Source organism: Polyodon spathula, chromosome 1 (genome assembly GCF_017654505.1).
Source record: "Polyodon spathula isolate WHYD16114869_AA chromosome 1, ASM1765450v1, whole genome shotgun sequence".
Taxonomy (NCBI): domain Eukaryota; kingdom Metazoa; phylum Chordata; class Actinopteri; order Acipenseriformes; family Polyodontidae; genus Polyodon; species Polyodon spathula.
Genome location: NC_054534.1, coordinates 28,283,425 through 28,301,569, shown reverse-complemented (window position 1 = coordinate 28,301,569; position 18,145 = coordinate 28,283,425). Strand labels below are relative to the sequence as shown.

Sequence of the window (18,145 nt, the reverse complement as noted above, 5' to 3'; positions counted from 1 at the left end):
TAGGATTGTACATAACCTGGAGACTGAGATGATTTCCATTACATGAGAGTAGATGTTAAACTTCATGCTGATTTAAACTCGGCTCTCGTCAAGATAAGCACCAACTAAGACATAGCTTTACAGTAAACTAATGTGATCCATCTGCATCTCCATCCATTTGTGTTGCTTTCCATCTGGTGATGTAGATATCCTTCTGTCTGATTTTGTTTGCTGAAGTGTAATGCTGGCTCCAGGGATCAGCTTATTTTGCCTGAGAATTCAATCCTAACTAACTACGTTACATACAGTAGTAATACCACAAGGTACCATTTTCACTGATAAGAGCCCGAGAACAATCCTGGGTAATTACATTAAAACTAAATAATTTTAGTTTTAAATCCTGTGTAATTACATTAAAACTAAATAATTTTACTTTTTTATAAAAGGAAATCTGTTTAATGGAAGAAGCTCAATGTACTTTAGATGTCTGTAATTTTCTTTGGAGGTCTGTCTATGGTGCTCCTGTCGAGACACTCCCCCAGGCCAAATACACAAGTGCAATTCATAGTCAGACCCTAACAGTCATTACTCCAGTCAAATTAATGGACTGCTTAAGATTTTTCTTCTCTAAGGCTTTGATAGCTTTTTTTGTTTCTTGTTCTAGGATTAGGTAAATACAAATTAGTGTTTTTGTTGCCAAAAAAAACCAATTTATTTCTCTGTTAATTCTTGAGACATGACAACACAAGTAAAAACAACAAGGCCTCTATCACAGCAGCTACCGTAGAAGTGTGATGTAAGATCAATATAAACCGAGTTTCTCTGCATAAATGCATTTTTATAATTGTAGAAGGAAAGCACATATATTCAGATGAGTTCAATGAAAATCAATCAACCTGTACTGCTTCTATGTAGATGAAATATATGGAATTTTCTAATCTGCACTGCACTGACACATTTTTGTATGCAGTGGCACTCTAACCATTTTTAAAGTGGGGATGCTGAAAGCCATTGAACAAAACTGTAACCCCTGTATAGCCATGCAAAGCCAAAGACCACCACCCTTGTTTGTATGTATAGTAGTGTCTTCATTTGTTTTTAGACCTAGAACTTTTCATGTCACATACAGTATTACTGTACAGAAATCATGTGAACTGAGACTCCAGGACTTAATGTGCACCTATAGCATTCCTTAAAAGGGACTGTGCCAGGGTTATGCTCGTGTCACGTGTGTGGGTAGCCACGGCTCAAGCAATACAGAGAGACAACTGGGGGGTGGAGTTGAAAACGTCGGCACAGACGCGCTGTATTTATTTATACAAACACTGAAAGTTGTTAAAGCTGTACAAAAATGCAAATAAAAAGTGCCAAATAGGGTGAGCGCTAGCCTTATAAAACGAGGCGTCCAGAAACCAGCTGTACTATGTAACTCTCGCTATACATCACATGGGATCACTATCCCCTAAACTAACCTACTGATGAGCCAGTATTCATATGACAACTCCTGCTGCTTCATAAAGCGTTGGCTGGGCATTGCCTTCACAAGCACTACTTGCAGCTTCAGGGTTGCGTAGTTGTCATTCCTGCAGAGCAGACCGTCTCCTCCCGAATATACGCCACACCACTCTCCTCTGGCATGGCATTGCAGGTCGCCTTGAGCAATCTCCCGTGGATGTTTTTTAACTGACGGACACTCGGTCATGACCCGCCCACCTGATTGAGGACCAGCACAGCCAATCACTTGCTGCCCTTCCCCTCAATCAAGCCAGGTAGCAAGTCTCAATCGAGCGCCCGTCTGTAAACAATAATTCAATCACACAAATCAACTCCAAAACGATACATACTAAACCACACATACACAATTGCACCAACACTAATTCCCCATTGTGTCTCAGGGACATTCTTCTCGTGATTAGAATGCTGTTAAATAAGTTACACAATTTAATTTCTGATCATGGATTGGAGCCTCTGAGTGTGTTTTATCAACAATTGTAAAATACTTTGAAAGCACTGTGGAAAGAAATTATCAGAGAAGCCTGGGTGAAGCTAGTGATATATTTTTCTAACCTCTGGGATCCATAGTCATAAAACTCGCTTTGACCAAGACCCTTAGAAATATGCTTGCTGAAGTATTGCCGTAATAGAGCACAGTGTGCTTAATGAATCGGACAAAGAAACATTTTACTTAGATTAATAGATGCATATATGGTGAGGAATGGTTGTCTGGGCTGTGAGTTCCCAGTAATAATTTTATAATGTCATTTGTCAACTATACTTTATGTACTATGCAGAGAATGCAAAAGTGTTGTTTTATAGGTGTTGATAGAGGCACCCTATTTAAAGGAAAATATGAAATTGTAATGTTTTAAAACGAAAAACTAATAACATTTAGATTGTATTACAATACATTGTTGTTTGGTTCAAATAAGTAGGAGTGAATTAAAATTGAAAATAAATGTATGCCTACTCCAATCCCCCTCCATATCCTTGGATATTAAGCAACAATCTAGCATTGATCATAAATTGACAGTGGACTGGATTTGTCCTTAGCTGTCTGCTGGATAGAAAAAATGCATTCAGACAGCACCAGACATTTAACCATCCAGTGCTGTGAGCAATGCTTGCATTGGATAAAGGTCATCCAATGCTGCCACTGGGCGGCTGCTTTGGCTCAATGCTGTCGTTCGATGATACATTGTCTGAGCATCTGTTATCCACGATTACTGATGAATGAGTTATTAAATGCTTTACAGATTGTCTGTTTTTTTATTTTTTGTAACTGTTCTACATTACTAAATTGATGATAACTAATTAACTAATAGTAATCAATGCTGAAGATTTAACATGTCTACATCATCCATTCTTCTCAACAGGAATGTCATTTATGAGATTTAGATTTTTTTTGGTGCGAATCAATCCCACTCCATGCCACCTGATTGAAATCATTGGAATCAATAAATCAGTTTGTATTACTAGGTCAGTGTCAGTTCAGTTATTTTAATGAACACTATGTAATGTAAGCATTGGATAGCTAATTGTCTTTGCTGTCTTTGGACATATTTTATTGAGAATATTTTAGATCAATTCGCCTTTCCAAAGCAAATTTGCAAAACACAGGTTCACATGCGTCAAGTGATCTGAAATCCTCACTGCGTTCTGTCAGTGTCTCATAACGTAGCAACCATTAATGACAGTGTTTGACAAACTTCACATCATACTGCAAGTACAGTATAGCTTCTGACAGCTTCTCATAGTAGGCAGCAACAGCTGACCTTTGCAAAAAGCCCTTTGCAGTAACTGTAAACTACTGTTATTTTTAAAGAACAGTGGGGATCGTAGTGGAGATGGGGGGAGAGGCAGCTTTTTGTTGTTTCTAAGTTAATCAAATTCAGCTAATAAAGAATCCTAAACAGAAGCAACAAAATAAAACAGATTTTCAGCCTAATATAAAAATGTACACAACTGCAGCCTTTTTTAAATGTACAATTATTATTATTATTATTATTATTATTATTATTATTATTATTATTATTATTATTATGCTAATACATATAGCACATGAAAAATAAATGTACATTTACAAAAACCTAGAGCCACTGCCTAGACAATAAAAACACGATAGCATAAGAAGGGATGTTTTCTAAAGGCTAACATTCTGCAAGAAACATCCATGTAGATACACAGAATCAGTCACTTTGTTGCAGTCTTGGCTCTTGTCATTTAAACAAAAAAAAATAGCTTATCTATTAAAAATAGACAGTATTAACTTTTTCTTCTTATTTATTTATTTGTTTATTTTTTGATACATGTGTATTTTACTTAATCGGTATCTTCCAGCCATTCATTGCATTGCTTTCTCTTGAACCAAGCAAAAACAAGTCTTCCATCTTCTCTACTGCATCTAAGTGTTGGACTAACTGATGACATCATGTGCAGCATTGGAAACCGATGGTCCATGATGCAAAGGGGATGTAGGAGGGCATACTGGTGAGGTTAAATTGTATAGGGCACTATGGACCATATTGTCAAAACATTTCCACCGTTCTTTAATTATTTCCTTTATAAAATGAAAAACAAAACACATTGAAAGTGCTGAACAGAACATCAAGTATTTAACTTTGTTGTTTGGTTTTAGTTTTGTAAAATTAAGAGGTGTGTTACCTATTTCAAATAATAGGAGTTTATTAAAAACTGGGGAACGCTTTGAATATATAGCCCTATACTATATGTCATTTTGTTATGGGAGGCATTGCATTTTACAATTTAGTATTCGCACCTCTTTACAACCTGAAGAGGAGATGGATGTCAGCAAGCTACCGGCCTCTGGAGGTTAGACCTGCAGGTTTCCACCTGAGCTCACCGGGCGCCTGACCAGTAAGGTCTGCTTTAGGGTGGGAGCTCCAGAACCAATGCAGTGTTTCATGTGGAATACACAGAAAAGACAAACAAATGCACACACCCTGCACTCCACTGACCGTGTGGCTCTTTCTGCGTATTGTGTGCGGCTGTGCATTTAACTGGTGAGCCACTTGGGGACACCCTTGGTTTTAAAGAAATCACAATCTGATTGGAGATATTGGAACGTTCATGGAAAAATCTTTGGTATTGTCCTTGCCTACTGTTTTTTTTTTATGTCCTGTGGTCTGTCTATCTTGATGATCAGATGTTCTTCAGCTGCATGTTCAAGGTGCTTTTGCAGGCGTAACAGGAGTTATATTTCAAGATGCTGTGTCACACAGTGGTAACTAAAGATGCTGTCTGCCAATGTGCTATCGTGTTACAGTACTTGCTCATTTACAAGGTCCACAGAAAGTAAGCCTAGCGAAAGCATATCTCTCAAAGAGCAATATTGTTAGAATGAGGTTTGCCAGATTTTATATTATAGGGGCACTGGACCTGGCAGGAATACACAGACCGCAAACATTATTTTTATGTTTATTGATTGATATTTTTCTCTATATAAGAAAAAACCTCTGGAATTGTTCACTTGTTTTGAAACTCCAGCTTTCTTAGATAAATTACTGTATTTTATGTTTTTGTTTTTGACAAATTGAATCTGCTTTGCATTCAGCAGATTTGACAGTTATCTACTGTAACAGTAAATTGTAATAAAAACAAAAAACGCTATTAATGGAATCTGGAATGTATAGATCTTGAAAACCCTTTCCCAATATACACCTCTTGTATAATGCACATCTAGTGTATAATCTGCACCTTTTGTACTACCCTAGCAAAAACACTAGAAGCGCCAGATAGTACTCACTTCTAATATAAGAGAAAACCCATATGCAGAAGTTCTCATTAAATTGTGGTGTCCCACTACGTGTTAGGTAGCTGTGTATTGTACATTATACTAGTGAAGAAATGTGTTGTTCAGAACTTGTCATACATCTACACAACACAATTCTCTGTCATAATTGCATAGGCAGAGAATCAAGCTGTTCTCAGTGAACCGTGTCAGTGAATTTTATGACTGGTTGCTTGTGCTAGGTGTGTGGGTGACAGCCGGTGATCATGCAGCATCGTACAATATGTTTAAAAAAAAAAAAAAAAAAAATGGTTTCATACAGACCTGGAAGTACTGCTTTAAAAAACATCTACTTGATTGTTTCTTGAAGTTTGACCTTAGCCCTGGTTTTGACCACTGTGATTTCCTATGACGTACTGTATCTGGAAGCTGAGATAAGTTTGTTTGTCAATGTAGCATGATGTGTTGGTGTATGTCGGTTGAGTTTGCCACTGCAAGCAATCATTTTGGAATGCCTTTACATGTACTGTGTGTTCATTTATTTATTACATTTCCTGTAATACAAATGAATATTGAAATACAAATACTTTGCAGTTTGTTGAAACCACTACTGGTATAACACACCCATCATCAATCAGCTTGTCCTGTTTACCCACCCCACCTCACCTCAAATAAGTGACAACAACAGGACTACCTTACAGTACAAATAACATAATATTAACCCAAATTAGCTGTTCAGATTTTAGGGATTTTAAGTAGATTTCTATATTCTGAATGGATTTTCACCCATTCAGAAAAAACTCAAAACATAAAAATGTTGTCAAAAAGGAGTTATTAACCTGACATGTGATGCTTTATTTGTTTAAAGTATGACTGTGACAGGGGACTCGCTACATGGGATGGAACGAGCTGACTGATCGAAATGACTGATTGAATGACTTGGATGTGTGTTCGCTGCTTGATTGACAGGAGACAGACAAGAAGGTTGAGATTGACATGCAGTCGTGAGAGATCTCCATCCACCAGAACCCAGGTTATTTTGGTTGCTCACCCCGGATATACATGCAGTCGTGAGGCCTTTAGCTTTTAATAAAGCACAGAACTAAGAAACTAGCTTTTCAGCCTCTTTTTCAAGGCAGGCGACCTATTAAGCAGGCAGGGAGGTCTAACCTCTAAGCCCTGTCATCCAGCACATACTTTGTTTTTACAAACATTACACCTTTTATTTACAAACCCAACCAACCTATATTTTATTTATACACCAAACACAAATATATTATTTTGCAGGGGCAGGCCTCAGCAATGCCACAATGACACAATAGAATCTTAATTTACCCAATTCACCCTTCTGTATGAGCATTCAGAAATAAAGCCAGATTATAAAATATAAACCTGAAAACAATAAAGAAATGAAACCTAACCATAAAACATACAGTACCTTTAAACAAATGAAAAACACTGTCAGAGACTCTAGTATTGCTATGCAGTTCAAGGTATTTCAACAGGAAAATACAACAGTTATTAAAATACACACCTGTACACAGTCTTTTCTTTTGAAGACTTATTCACTTAATACTTACTTAGGGGTGTAATGATTGTGTTTGACAGCTGTGGCACTTGGAGTTCCCATTGACACATCTAATATGTGAAGATCTGGAAAGGGAAAGAAACTGGCAATTACTGTTGTATATTTATTTTAAAAATAATGTTACAATGTGTTAAAACTATTACTATTCACTATGCTAAATCGACTGTTTACAGTTTCCTTCTCATGAGAAAATGACATCAACAATGCTGAAGGGGGCATTCAGGGTATTGCAGACTTGTCAATTTGAAGTAGCTGTAGAGAGCTGTAAGAGAAAATGTAAATCAGTTTGCTTTAAGACAGAATACAACACTGTAATACAGTGAGGTTTCCTATGAAATTCATTAAAAAAATGCTAGCTTGATTCTGATTGATGAAAAACTACAGCACAATGTGCATCTAAAAACACTAACATAAAACACTAAGAGGAAACACAGAAAGAAAGCTCTGCTATGTTTGTTATATGTTTAAAAAAGCATGTTTACAAAAACATTTGAGTTAAAAATAAAGACTATATATATATAGGGACAGGGAGAGGGTTAATTTCCTCCCTGCTAGAGAAAAGAAAAAAAAAAAAAAACATGTGAGAATGTCTTTTGTGTTAATTGTTTAATATTAGTTATCCCCTGCACCTGGTGTTTATTGTAAATTAGAGCCAGGTGCAGGGTATTTAGAGGAAGCAGACAGTTTCCTCAGGGCTGTTGGTGAATTCAACTGTAACTAAAGGTAGTGTGTAAAAGCCTTTTTTGTGTGAACGTGTTTTGGCGTTACAGGTAAACCGCTTAGCTGTCCTGTTTTAGTTGGGTTCCTGTTTGTGTGTAGTTAGTGCTCTTGAAGAGCTAGGTGTTTGTTTCTGTTTGTTATTTTTGTGTTTGTGTATTAAAAATAGTGCACAAGCGCTGGAAAAATCAATTTCTGGGTCCTGTCTTAAAGGGGCAATGAACCGTGGCGAGGTGCAATCATTTCACTATGTGTACACATATATATCTATATCTTATATATATATATATATATATATATATATATACATATACACACACACACACACACACACACACACATTTCATTTAATTAACCAGTTTTTTGTTAAACACAAGTGTAATTGGCTAAAAACAAAAGCAACATTAGATATAGCCTGTCATTTAACCCTGGCTCGTTGGAAGGCATATTATGTTGCCTCACAGGGACCTACCTAAAGAGGCCCCTTGACGATTGCACACACTGCAGCCAAAAGCTGGTTCTGCAGCACAGCAATTGTACAGTTCAACAGTATAAGTGAGTGGCCTGAGTCCTTCTGCAACTGACAGAAAAAGTGCCTGGGATAGCTTGATAGCTCTGCCACTGGAATACACTCTTCTCCCTCATCTGTGCTTTAAAAAAGAGGGCTGCAACTTACCTCTCTTTAGTGTGTGGATGTGTGTCGCTTTTCAAAACATGCACAACAGGAATACGGACAATCCAGCTGCTGCAGTCACAAGACCTCGCTGACAGTTGTGGCTCACGAGTGATGACAACTCTTGTAGAACTGAAATGGAAAAAAGGGATACAGGACGGTAGGGAAGAGGTCCTCAGATGACATTTAACGTTTGTTTTTTTTTCTTTGATTTTTGTTTCCTGTCTTAACACAGGTTGCCCTTCCCTCGGTTTCTAGTGTACTGATGAATTAATAGGAGCTGTCTGCGCTAGTAAGAGGATCAATAGCTTAGTCTCTGTGCTCGGAGGAAGCATACTGCTGTGTTATAGGGATAGGGGTTGCAAATGACTGCAAAGAAAACAATAAGGAAAATAAACATATTTCTGATGGCAGTTAGTTGCACCCCCGGGGTGTGGAAGAGAAGGACTTGGTACCTTTTTAGGGCTACCTGGATTGAATGCATCTAAGATGCTTGCTTGTCATTCATTTCGAAGATGCTTTCTTATTCTTAGACTAAGAAGAAAGGATTCTGATGCTGAAAAAATGATTCAAGTCAAAAATGAAGATGTGGCACAAAGAGTTTGAAATCACTGCTGGAATAATAGCAAGAAAAAGGCGAGATGAAGACACATTTATTCACCCTGGTTTGATGTTTCTTTTGTTTTACCACAGAATATCTCTTACCTGAACAACAACTTTTTTTTTAATGGATGTTTCTGTCTGCCTTATTTACACCTGGACTTGCTTACTGTTTGGTTGCCTTAATTTGTAAGAAGTAGTAATTTGTGATGTTTATTCGTAAAGGTTCAACTTTTCTATTCTGATACCACTGCTGCATCGTATTCCATGGCTTAAACTCTTACAAACAGTATATGCACATTTATACTCTGTTATACACAAGTTTGTTTCTTTTGGGAGATGTTTGACTACTAAGTGGAAGAAAATGAAGTGGCTCATATCATTATAGAATGCTATGGGAATTGGATTTTGTTTTTACTGAAGTATATCTACTCTATGAAGCCTGGAAACACTCGTGTGGGAAGGGAGAAGAAAATGATGCATGTGAATAATTTCCCATTGAGAAGGCATTCCTGGATATGGTAGGTGGTATACCGCATTAGTCTTCTTTCTATGTAAAGCTGTTATTATTGGAGACATGGTATTTGCATTGTGCAAAAATAACACTGTTCTCCTGTTATTACATGTGTTGTGTAAACTACTGATCCTAACATTTTTAAACTGTATTTTTTTTATTTATTTTTTTAAATGGAGGACCAAATGCAATGTATATGCAGTACTGATGTATTGGCTGAGGGATAGACATTTCCATTTACTTATCAGGATGTGTGATTTACTTTTTAAGTAATAGGGACAGTAAAAAAAAGTGGCAGGACTGTTCAGGACCTTGAGCCAGGATATCATATGTCCTGGGTATATATATATATATATATATATATATATATATATATATATATATATATATACACACACACACACACACACACACACACACACACACACAGATACTTGGCAAATAAAATATAGAATTACTAATAATTAATAGAATGGCATGACCAATGATCTCATTTTAAAAGCACTAACCACATGTCAGATCAATCAGTTTGGCTTGAAATTGAAGATATGTTTTGTTTTTTCATTGGAAGATGATTTCTACAAGGCCTGGTCCTATAAGCTTGTTTAAGCATTAGCAGCTGTGACTCAGTCATGTGCATGTTTACACTAACATTGTATGACTCCATTGTTTAGCCTACCATTACCAGAAAGTAAACCTGTTTGTTAGCATCCCTCCAAATGTTTTTTTTTTTTTTCTCAAGAGAAACGCATGGAATACTGATACAATGACCAGAAACATTAGGTTGGAGAGCTGAATAATAAAATCTCTGTAAATTATATTTAAAAATGTCAGAACCCATTTAATCTATATGCACATACCCTTTGATAACAACCCTCTAATTAAAAATAGTCAAACAAATGCTTGTCTGCAGTAATGTAAGACTGGATCTAAAGAAATTAGTATTTCTCCTCAGGGCTGTGAGAATTTTTTAAACATGAATAATGTCTTGATACTTTCTTTCATACAGGTTTTGACAGTTTTCATTTAAACTGAGACACATTGTTCCTTTTAAGGTTTGGTTTATTATGATTTCATAGGACTGCAAACTTGTACTATATATGAGGGAATGTTTACGAGAGATTATTTGCATGAGTAGAAATGAACTGTTTACACACCTGGAATGTCAATAAAACTCATATACAGACATTGTATAATTAAATTATATACTGCTGTTTAAGCGTATCAAACCATTATTTAGTCATTTGCCACTTTCATTTAAAAGTGAAAGGCTTGAGAATAAAGTAAGTCTATGGTACCGTTAATATTAGGAATGAGGTTTGACCCAGAAGACACTGCTGAAATTATGAAATTGTGAAGAAATAAATCTGGTGTGCCAAGTAGGCATTCTTTTTAGTCCTACCAAATAAATCGTTTTAGGAAAGGATACTGAGTCTCAAGGTATAACCAAAATGTATCAAGAATGAGACAGTAACATTGAGAGGAACAGTAGTTGAACAAGAAAAACTTGTTTGAAACTACAATGTCTCTATACAGCTCAAAGAGTTGTTTTGTTTTCATCATGCTGCAGCGGCAAAACTAAATCACTTAGAATTACCATCAGTACCAAAAGTCTGAAACTTTCTTCAAATGTGAAAAAAAAGTAAATAGCTCTCAAACACAATGAGATATGAATCGTCAAACTAAGGTAAAAATATTCTTCCTCTTCAGTTGACTTTTTTTAAGTGTAGCGACTTTTCAAACAGAATATCTAAATAACTGAACATCTACTAATCATGTGATTGCACATGTTGGTTAACGTCAAAATAAACCAGGGATTGCAAGCAGTTTGATATCGAAACCATCTATATTAAACAATATTTGTTTTAAAACAGTACATATCCCACAAAATAATAATAAAAAAAAATTGTAATAATTACTGTTTGAACTTGCAACGTGACCTCCTTGAAGAGCACACGACCTTAGCCCGCTACACCACAGCGCTGTTGTTGAAATGCATTCATTTTTTAAGCTTGCATCCATACCTGACCAGCTTTTGCTGAAAACCTGAAGGTTATGCTCGATTCTAGAAATGCTCTATTTCCTGTTTGAAAATATCTAGTTTCCTGTTTGGTAGATACCATAGCATGGAATTGTACACAAGAGTGGCATATAGCTTCCTTGTCTGAATACCTTGCAATACCATGTACTTTAAAATTTTCTTTGGATTTTTATTCAGTGGTGTAGTTGAGGGTATACGCAGGTAAACAGCGTTTACCCACTTTGAATCGCCACCTGTGCATTCTTTGCAAAATTGCTCAAGCTCTGTCAAGTTGAATGGGGACCTTTGAACAGCAATTTTCAACTCTTTCTGCATATTCTCAATTGGATTGAGGTCCGGGCTTTGACTGGGCCACTCCAGGACATTTACCTTTTTGTTTTTAAGCCACTGCAGTTTGGCTTGGGCTGTATGTTTGGGGTCATTGCCCTGCTGGAAGATGAATCTTCTCCCAAGTCCCAGGTCTCTTGCAGATTATTAGTATTTCTCTATACTTTGCTGCATCCATTTTGCACTCTTATGTTCACAAGCTTTCCAGGCCCTGATGCAGAGAAGCACCCCCATAGCATGATGATCCCACCACCATGCTTCACGACAGGGATGGTGTTCTCAGGATGATGTGTGATGTTAGGCTTGTGCCAAACATAGCGCTTAGCATTGAGGCCAAAAAACTCTTTTGGTCTTATCAGACCATAGAATCTTCTTCCACTTGGTCTCAGAGTCTCCCACATGCCTTCTGGGAAACTCTAGCCTAGATTTGATGTTAGTTTTTTTCAACAATGACTTTCTTTTTTCCACTCTCCCATAAAGGCCAGTTTTGTGAAGCACTCGGGCTATTGTTGCAGTATGCACAGTGTCTCCCAGCTCAGCCGTGGAAGACTGTAACTCCTTTAGAGTTGCCCTAGGCCTCTTGGTCGCCTCCTTGACTAGTGCCCATCTGGAGTTCTTAAGGATGGCCTGTTTTAGGCAGTTGTGCCAATTTCTCTCCATTTCTTAATAATGGACTTTACTGTGCTCTGGGGGATATTCAATGCCATGGAAATGTTCTTATATCCTACCCCTGATTGGTGCTTTTGAAGAACCTTATTCCAGATTTGCTTTGAATGTTCCTTCGTTTTCATGATGTAGTTTTTGTTAGGAAATGTACTAACCAACTGTGGAACCTCCCAGAGACAGGTGTATTTAACCTGAAATCATGTGAAACACCTTCCAATTGCACACAGGTGGATTCCATTCAACTAATTATGTGACTTCTAAAGACAATTGGTTGCACCAGAGCTTATTTAGGTGTGTCATAGCAAAGGGGGTGAATACTTATGCAATCAATTATTTTCTGTTTTATATTTGTAATTTTTCACTTTGACATTGTTGACTTTTGTGTTGATCAGTGGCAAAAACTCCTAATTAAAACCATTTTGATTCCATGTTGTAACACAATAAAATGTGGAAAAGTCCAAGGGGGTGAATACTTTTGAAAGTCACAGTAAACCGACAGGTGTTACATGTTTACCCTCTACATGTACCTGCTGTTAGATTCCATGTGTTTGGAAGAACTCATTTATAGAAAAGACAAATGGGCAATGATTTTTGGTAGCAAATGTAGGCCATGCAAAACTTCCCCAATCATAAAACGTGAACTTATTCAGTCAGCAGGAAGAATGATTGCAGTCCAAACCAGACAGTGACAAGTTTACTGCTGTAGGGAAGAGCAAAATTACTGTGGACAACAGGGATGGCCAATTAGCTTCCAGTATTATACACCATGGACAATGTTTTTTTTTCAGCATTAAAATATGTTAGTATACTACCATTTAGGACTGACATGCATATGTACCTTTTTAACCATTTATAACGTTGTTTTGTACCTACATAAATATCAATATATAATTTTTCACCACTCATGCATGCACATTTGCAACTACAATACATTATTTATGCCTTCAATACTGTCCAAAAGTCCCTTCTACCATTTTTTCTTTCGAATCTTTCCTCATTTCTTTTATATTACTCGTCAGTCTTTTGTCTTGTCTGTCTATTTACCATACACATTCTCGAATAGCTTTCGCTTGCTTTATTCATTATTTGATAAAGTGAAAAAAAGAAGTGATATTTCTAACAAAAACATTGTCAATGTAAAAAAAAAAATAAGTTAGAAGAATGCAACAGCCGCTTAAAGTGGTGATATCAAACACAAAAGCCCAAGTTAGGAGAAGCAATTGGGGCAACCTTGTCAAACATCAAGCAAATAGGCACAATTGGAAAGGTGCTGGGGCCCAACATTCACACAATTGTTGCTTCTAACTTGGCTTCTTTTTTTTTTCATTCATAAAGTGGAGCGATGAAAAAGAAGCCAAGACTTTAAATAACATTCTTTATTTGCTGCTAGGATTCACAAAACAATCTACTGTATGGCAAATAGGAGAAAATATCAGAAAAAGTTACAATAAACAAAAAAGATTAAGTCCATTAATGGAATGCTATATTGTAATTTGCAGCCAGAGTCTCGCATGTGTCCATCACTGTTAAAGCGTACCTGCCAAGCCTCCTGCTTTCGTCCATCCAGAATTCTGCTGAGCTTTTAATTAAGTGGTGCAGCTCTCCCGATTCAATTAGTTTATTATTCTACGATCCAGCAGGCCCCTCCCCTCGTTGTAAATAGCAACAAGTAACAAAGACCAAATAACAAAAGTGTAGCCAGTCTGAAAGTGAAAATACTTAAAAACTGACCAATTCTTGATACGTTCCAGCAAAATAAATAGTAACCAGTATACAGTGAAACCCGTTCATAGCTCTTTCTCTGTTCGTAGATTGCTCTGCCTTTCACAGCTCTGTGAATAATCCAGTTAAGAAGATATTCTGTCAGCAGCCAACAGAAAAGTCCCAACAAACACAGAATTACGTTCCAATGTGCTGATCGAAGAACAAAGTCATTTTAATAAATCGACCTTACTTGACTATTGGCTATTGTTTTTTGCTTATTTTAGGAACCATATTTAGAAAATAAGACTTTCTGAAAACACCACGCTTGCTGTCATTACAATTGGAATTTTCTACCACACAGGTGTCATATCATTGCAGCTTGATTGACAGCATTAGAAAGACACATGCGCACTGAACCAATACAGCACAAAAGGACTTGCTGTAGGAAGTGAAAGAGTAACAGATTTTCTGGAAGGCAGAACCTAGTGTAGTACCTGATATAATTTTGTTATTAGTAGTAGTATTATTTTTATCTGTTTATTTATTTATTAGCAGACTGCCATACCCAGGGCGACTTACAGTTGTTACAAAAAAATACATATCAAGAATTACAGTACAATTAAGGGCAAGATACAAAAAAGCAAAAAAAAAGCAGCGGGCTCTGGAGGCAGGAGTGTAGTGTAGGTACAGCCAGTCTTCTAGTGCAGGCAGAGCGGAGAGGTCGTGGGGATGTAAGGAGAGATGAAGGTCTGGAGGTAGCTAGGTGCAGTCTGGTCAAGACATTGGTAGGCAAGTACAAGAGTCTTGAACTGGATGTGAGCGGTGATAGGAAGCAGGTGGAGTGAGCAGAGGAGTGGAGTAGCGTGGGAGAAGCGAGGCAGAGAGAACACCAGGCGAGCAATGGAGTTCAGGATGAACTGGAGTTTATGGGTGAGATTTAGGAATTATTACTTTAAGGTCCTGTCCAAACTACATAACCGATCTCGAGAACCTTACAAAAAAGTTTTCATTAATCCAGCTCAAAGCGTCCACACTAAAGTACCATTTCATATTTAGTTGGGCTTATTGCATACACTATTAAAACAGTCTGGTTACAGTTCCTAGAAGTGCAATGGACTGTGGGACTAAATGTGACATTATGCACTGCATTCCACCATGCACTGGATTATAAACTAGTTTACAACATGGCAAATATGGAGCCTGTGCCCATGGAAGACATAGCGCTTCTTAGCATGAACGTTACGGCTTTGTTTCTTAAAAACACAACTAAATTTTATTATAATGTGTGCCTTTTGTTTTGAACTCTGAAGTTCTCCTTGACCGATTTCATCTCTCCAGATATCAGTGTGCCTTGATTTTGGCATATGATCACGTCGTTGCATAATCCACCATTTTACAACAAGCCTCAGAAATTGTATACGGTACAGCAGTATTGATAGTCATTTTCAACTCCTTCAGGCACCTGTTTTGAGTACTGCATTTGTAATGTCCACGCTCCAAAACGTATCAAATAATTTTGGGATATTGGGGTTAGGGTTAGGGTACACAAAAAATGTAGTTTGGTATTACAGCGTCCACACTTAAACCACATTACTTGATGCAATCTAATTTAGTACCAGACTCTGCACAGGTATTGAACACTGCACAGTGTAGACACTAACCTGATTTAACACTTTTAAGCTGGATTAAAGGCATAGAGTGGACAGGGCCTAAATTTGTTACATTTTGATGTTTCTGTTTATCTGGTACTAATGAACCTGATGGTAAACATTCTTTTAAGCAATCTAATTAGCACCGTGTTTGGTTTGCAAGTGTACAAATTAAGGCTTGTCATCTCTTGAGTTTGTTCTCTGCAATGAATTGGCACATTACTTTAAGGTGTTCTAAAACAGATCACACACACTAAACAACGCCGTTTTCTAAGGCTGTTCATGGCCAGAACATTTTTCCATACAATATTTGCAAACTGAATATTTAAATTCAGATGGATCAGCTCTTTCCTCTTCAGCACAATTTGCTATATCATCTTAGACCTGTAGTACTGAAAACAAACCTAGTCTGTATATTTTTTGATTGTGTTTAAAGGTTTGGATTATAGACTTATTTTTTCCTTTTCTACTGGTACGATTCAGATGAACAGCTCAATCTCATTTTAGTCTATTGCCATGTTGGAACTGCCAGTTTAACCATTGGCAGGCAGTCTGTTACCAGATGTTTACAGCAAAGCTCATATGAGCTCCCTGATCATCCTCAAATCACTGAAATGTACTGTGACACAACCATTAATAACAAATTAATGGTTGTGTCACAAACAAATTGTTTTTAATTTCCTAACCGTTTTAAACTTTAGGGTGAAATACAGTACTGTGCAAAAGTTTTAGGCAGGTGTGAAAAAATGCTGTAAAGTAAGAATGCTTTCAAAAATAGACATGTTAATAGTTTATATTTATCAATTAACAAAATGCAAAGTGAGTGAACAGAAGAAAAATCTACATCAAATCAATATTTGGTGTGATCACCCTTTGCCTTTAAAACAGCATCAATTCTTCTAGGTAAACTTGCACACAGTTTTTGAAGGAACTCTTCAGGTAGGTTGACCCAAACATCTTGGAGAACTAACCACAGTTCTGTGGATTTAGGCATCCTCAGTTGCTTCTCTCTGTTCATGTAATCCCAGACAGGCTCGATGATGTTGAGATCAGGGCTCAACATCATCGAGCCCTGAAGATAGTTCTTAATGACTTTCGCTGTATGTTTGGGATCGTTGTCATGCTGCAGAATAAATTTGGGGCCAATCAGATGCCTCCCTGATGGTATTGCATGATGGATAAGTATCTGCCTGTACTTCTCAGCATTGAGGAGACCATTAATTCTGACCAATTCCCCAACTCCATTTGCAGAAATGCAGCCCCAAACTTGCAAGGAACCTCCACCATGCTTCACTGTTGCCTGCAGACACTCATTCGTGTACCGCTCTCCAGCCCTTCGGCGAACAAACTGCCTTCTGCTACAGCCAGATATTTCAAATTTTGACTCATCAGTCCAGAGCACCTGCTGCCATTTTTCTGCATCCCAGTTCCTGTGTTTTTGTGCATAGTTGAGTGTTTTGGCCATGTTTCCAGGTCGGAGGTATGGCTTTTTGGCCGCAAGTCTTCCATGAAGGCCACTTCTGACCAGACTTCTCCAGACAGTAGATGGGTGTACCAGGGTCCCACTGTTTTCTGCCAATTCTGAGCTGATGGCATTGCTGGACATCTTCCGATTGTGAAGGGAAGTAAGCTTGATGTGTCTTTCATCTGCTGCAGTAAGTTTCCTTGGTCGACCACTGCATCTACGGTCCTCAACGTTGCCCGTTTCTATGTGGTTCTTCAAAAGAGCTTGGACAGCACATCTGGAAACCCCTGTCTGCCTTAAAATTTCTGCCTGGGAGAGACCTTGCTGATGCAGTATAACTAGCTTGTGTCTTGTTGCTGTGCTCAGTCTTGCCATGGTGTATGACTTTTGACAGTAAACTTCACCTTATTAGCAACCTCACCTTATTAGCTGAGTTTGGCTGATCCTCACCCAGTTTTATTCCTCCTACACAGCTGTTTCTGTTTCAGTTAATGATTGTGTTTCAACCTACATATTGAATTGATGATCATTAGCACCTGTTTGGTATAATTGTTTAATCATACACCTGACTATATGCCGACAAAATCCCTGACTTTGTGCAAGTGTACCTAGAAGAACTGATGCTGTTTTGAAGGCAAAGGGTGGTCACACCAAATATGGATTTGATGTAGATTTTTCTTCTGTTCACTCACTTTGCATTTTGTTAATTGATAAATATCATCTATTGACATGTTTATTTTTGAAAGCATTCTTACTTTACAGCATTTTTTCACACCTGCCTAAAACTTTTGCACAGTACTGTATGTTTAAACTATAACATACCGTACTGGGATTTTTGTAACCAATCAAAACCATGAGAAGATCTTCCTTTTTATTATTATGTCATTTAGCAGATGCTTTTTTCCAAAAAAGAAATGCAAATGGATGGATCACATTAGTTTACTGTAAAGCTATGTCTTAGTTCAAATCAGAAT

General features: G+C 37.4%; 1 protein-coding gene across 4 annotated transcripts in view; it reads left to right on the top strand.

Annotated features, from left to right (window-relative positions):
• LOC121316796 (cAMP-specific 3',5'-cyclic phosphodiesterase 4D-like) overlaps positions 1-18,145 on the top strand; it is a 373,613-nt gene that overhangs the window by 178,069 nt on the left and 177,399 nt on the right. Inside the window, exon 1 of one of the 4 annotated variants that reach the window (XM_041252031.1) lies at positions 9,153-9,326. The exons of the other annotated variants lie outside the window; for them this stretch is intronic. Within the exon in view, the coding sequence (XP_041107965.1) occupies positions 9,241-9,326 (86 nt within the window). The 5' untranslated portion in view covers positions 9,153-9,240. Of the gene's footprint in view, positions 1-9,152; positions 9,327-18,145 lie in introns of those variants that run through there. 4 annotated transcript variants of the gene reach the window in all.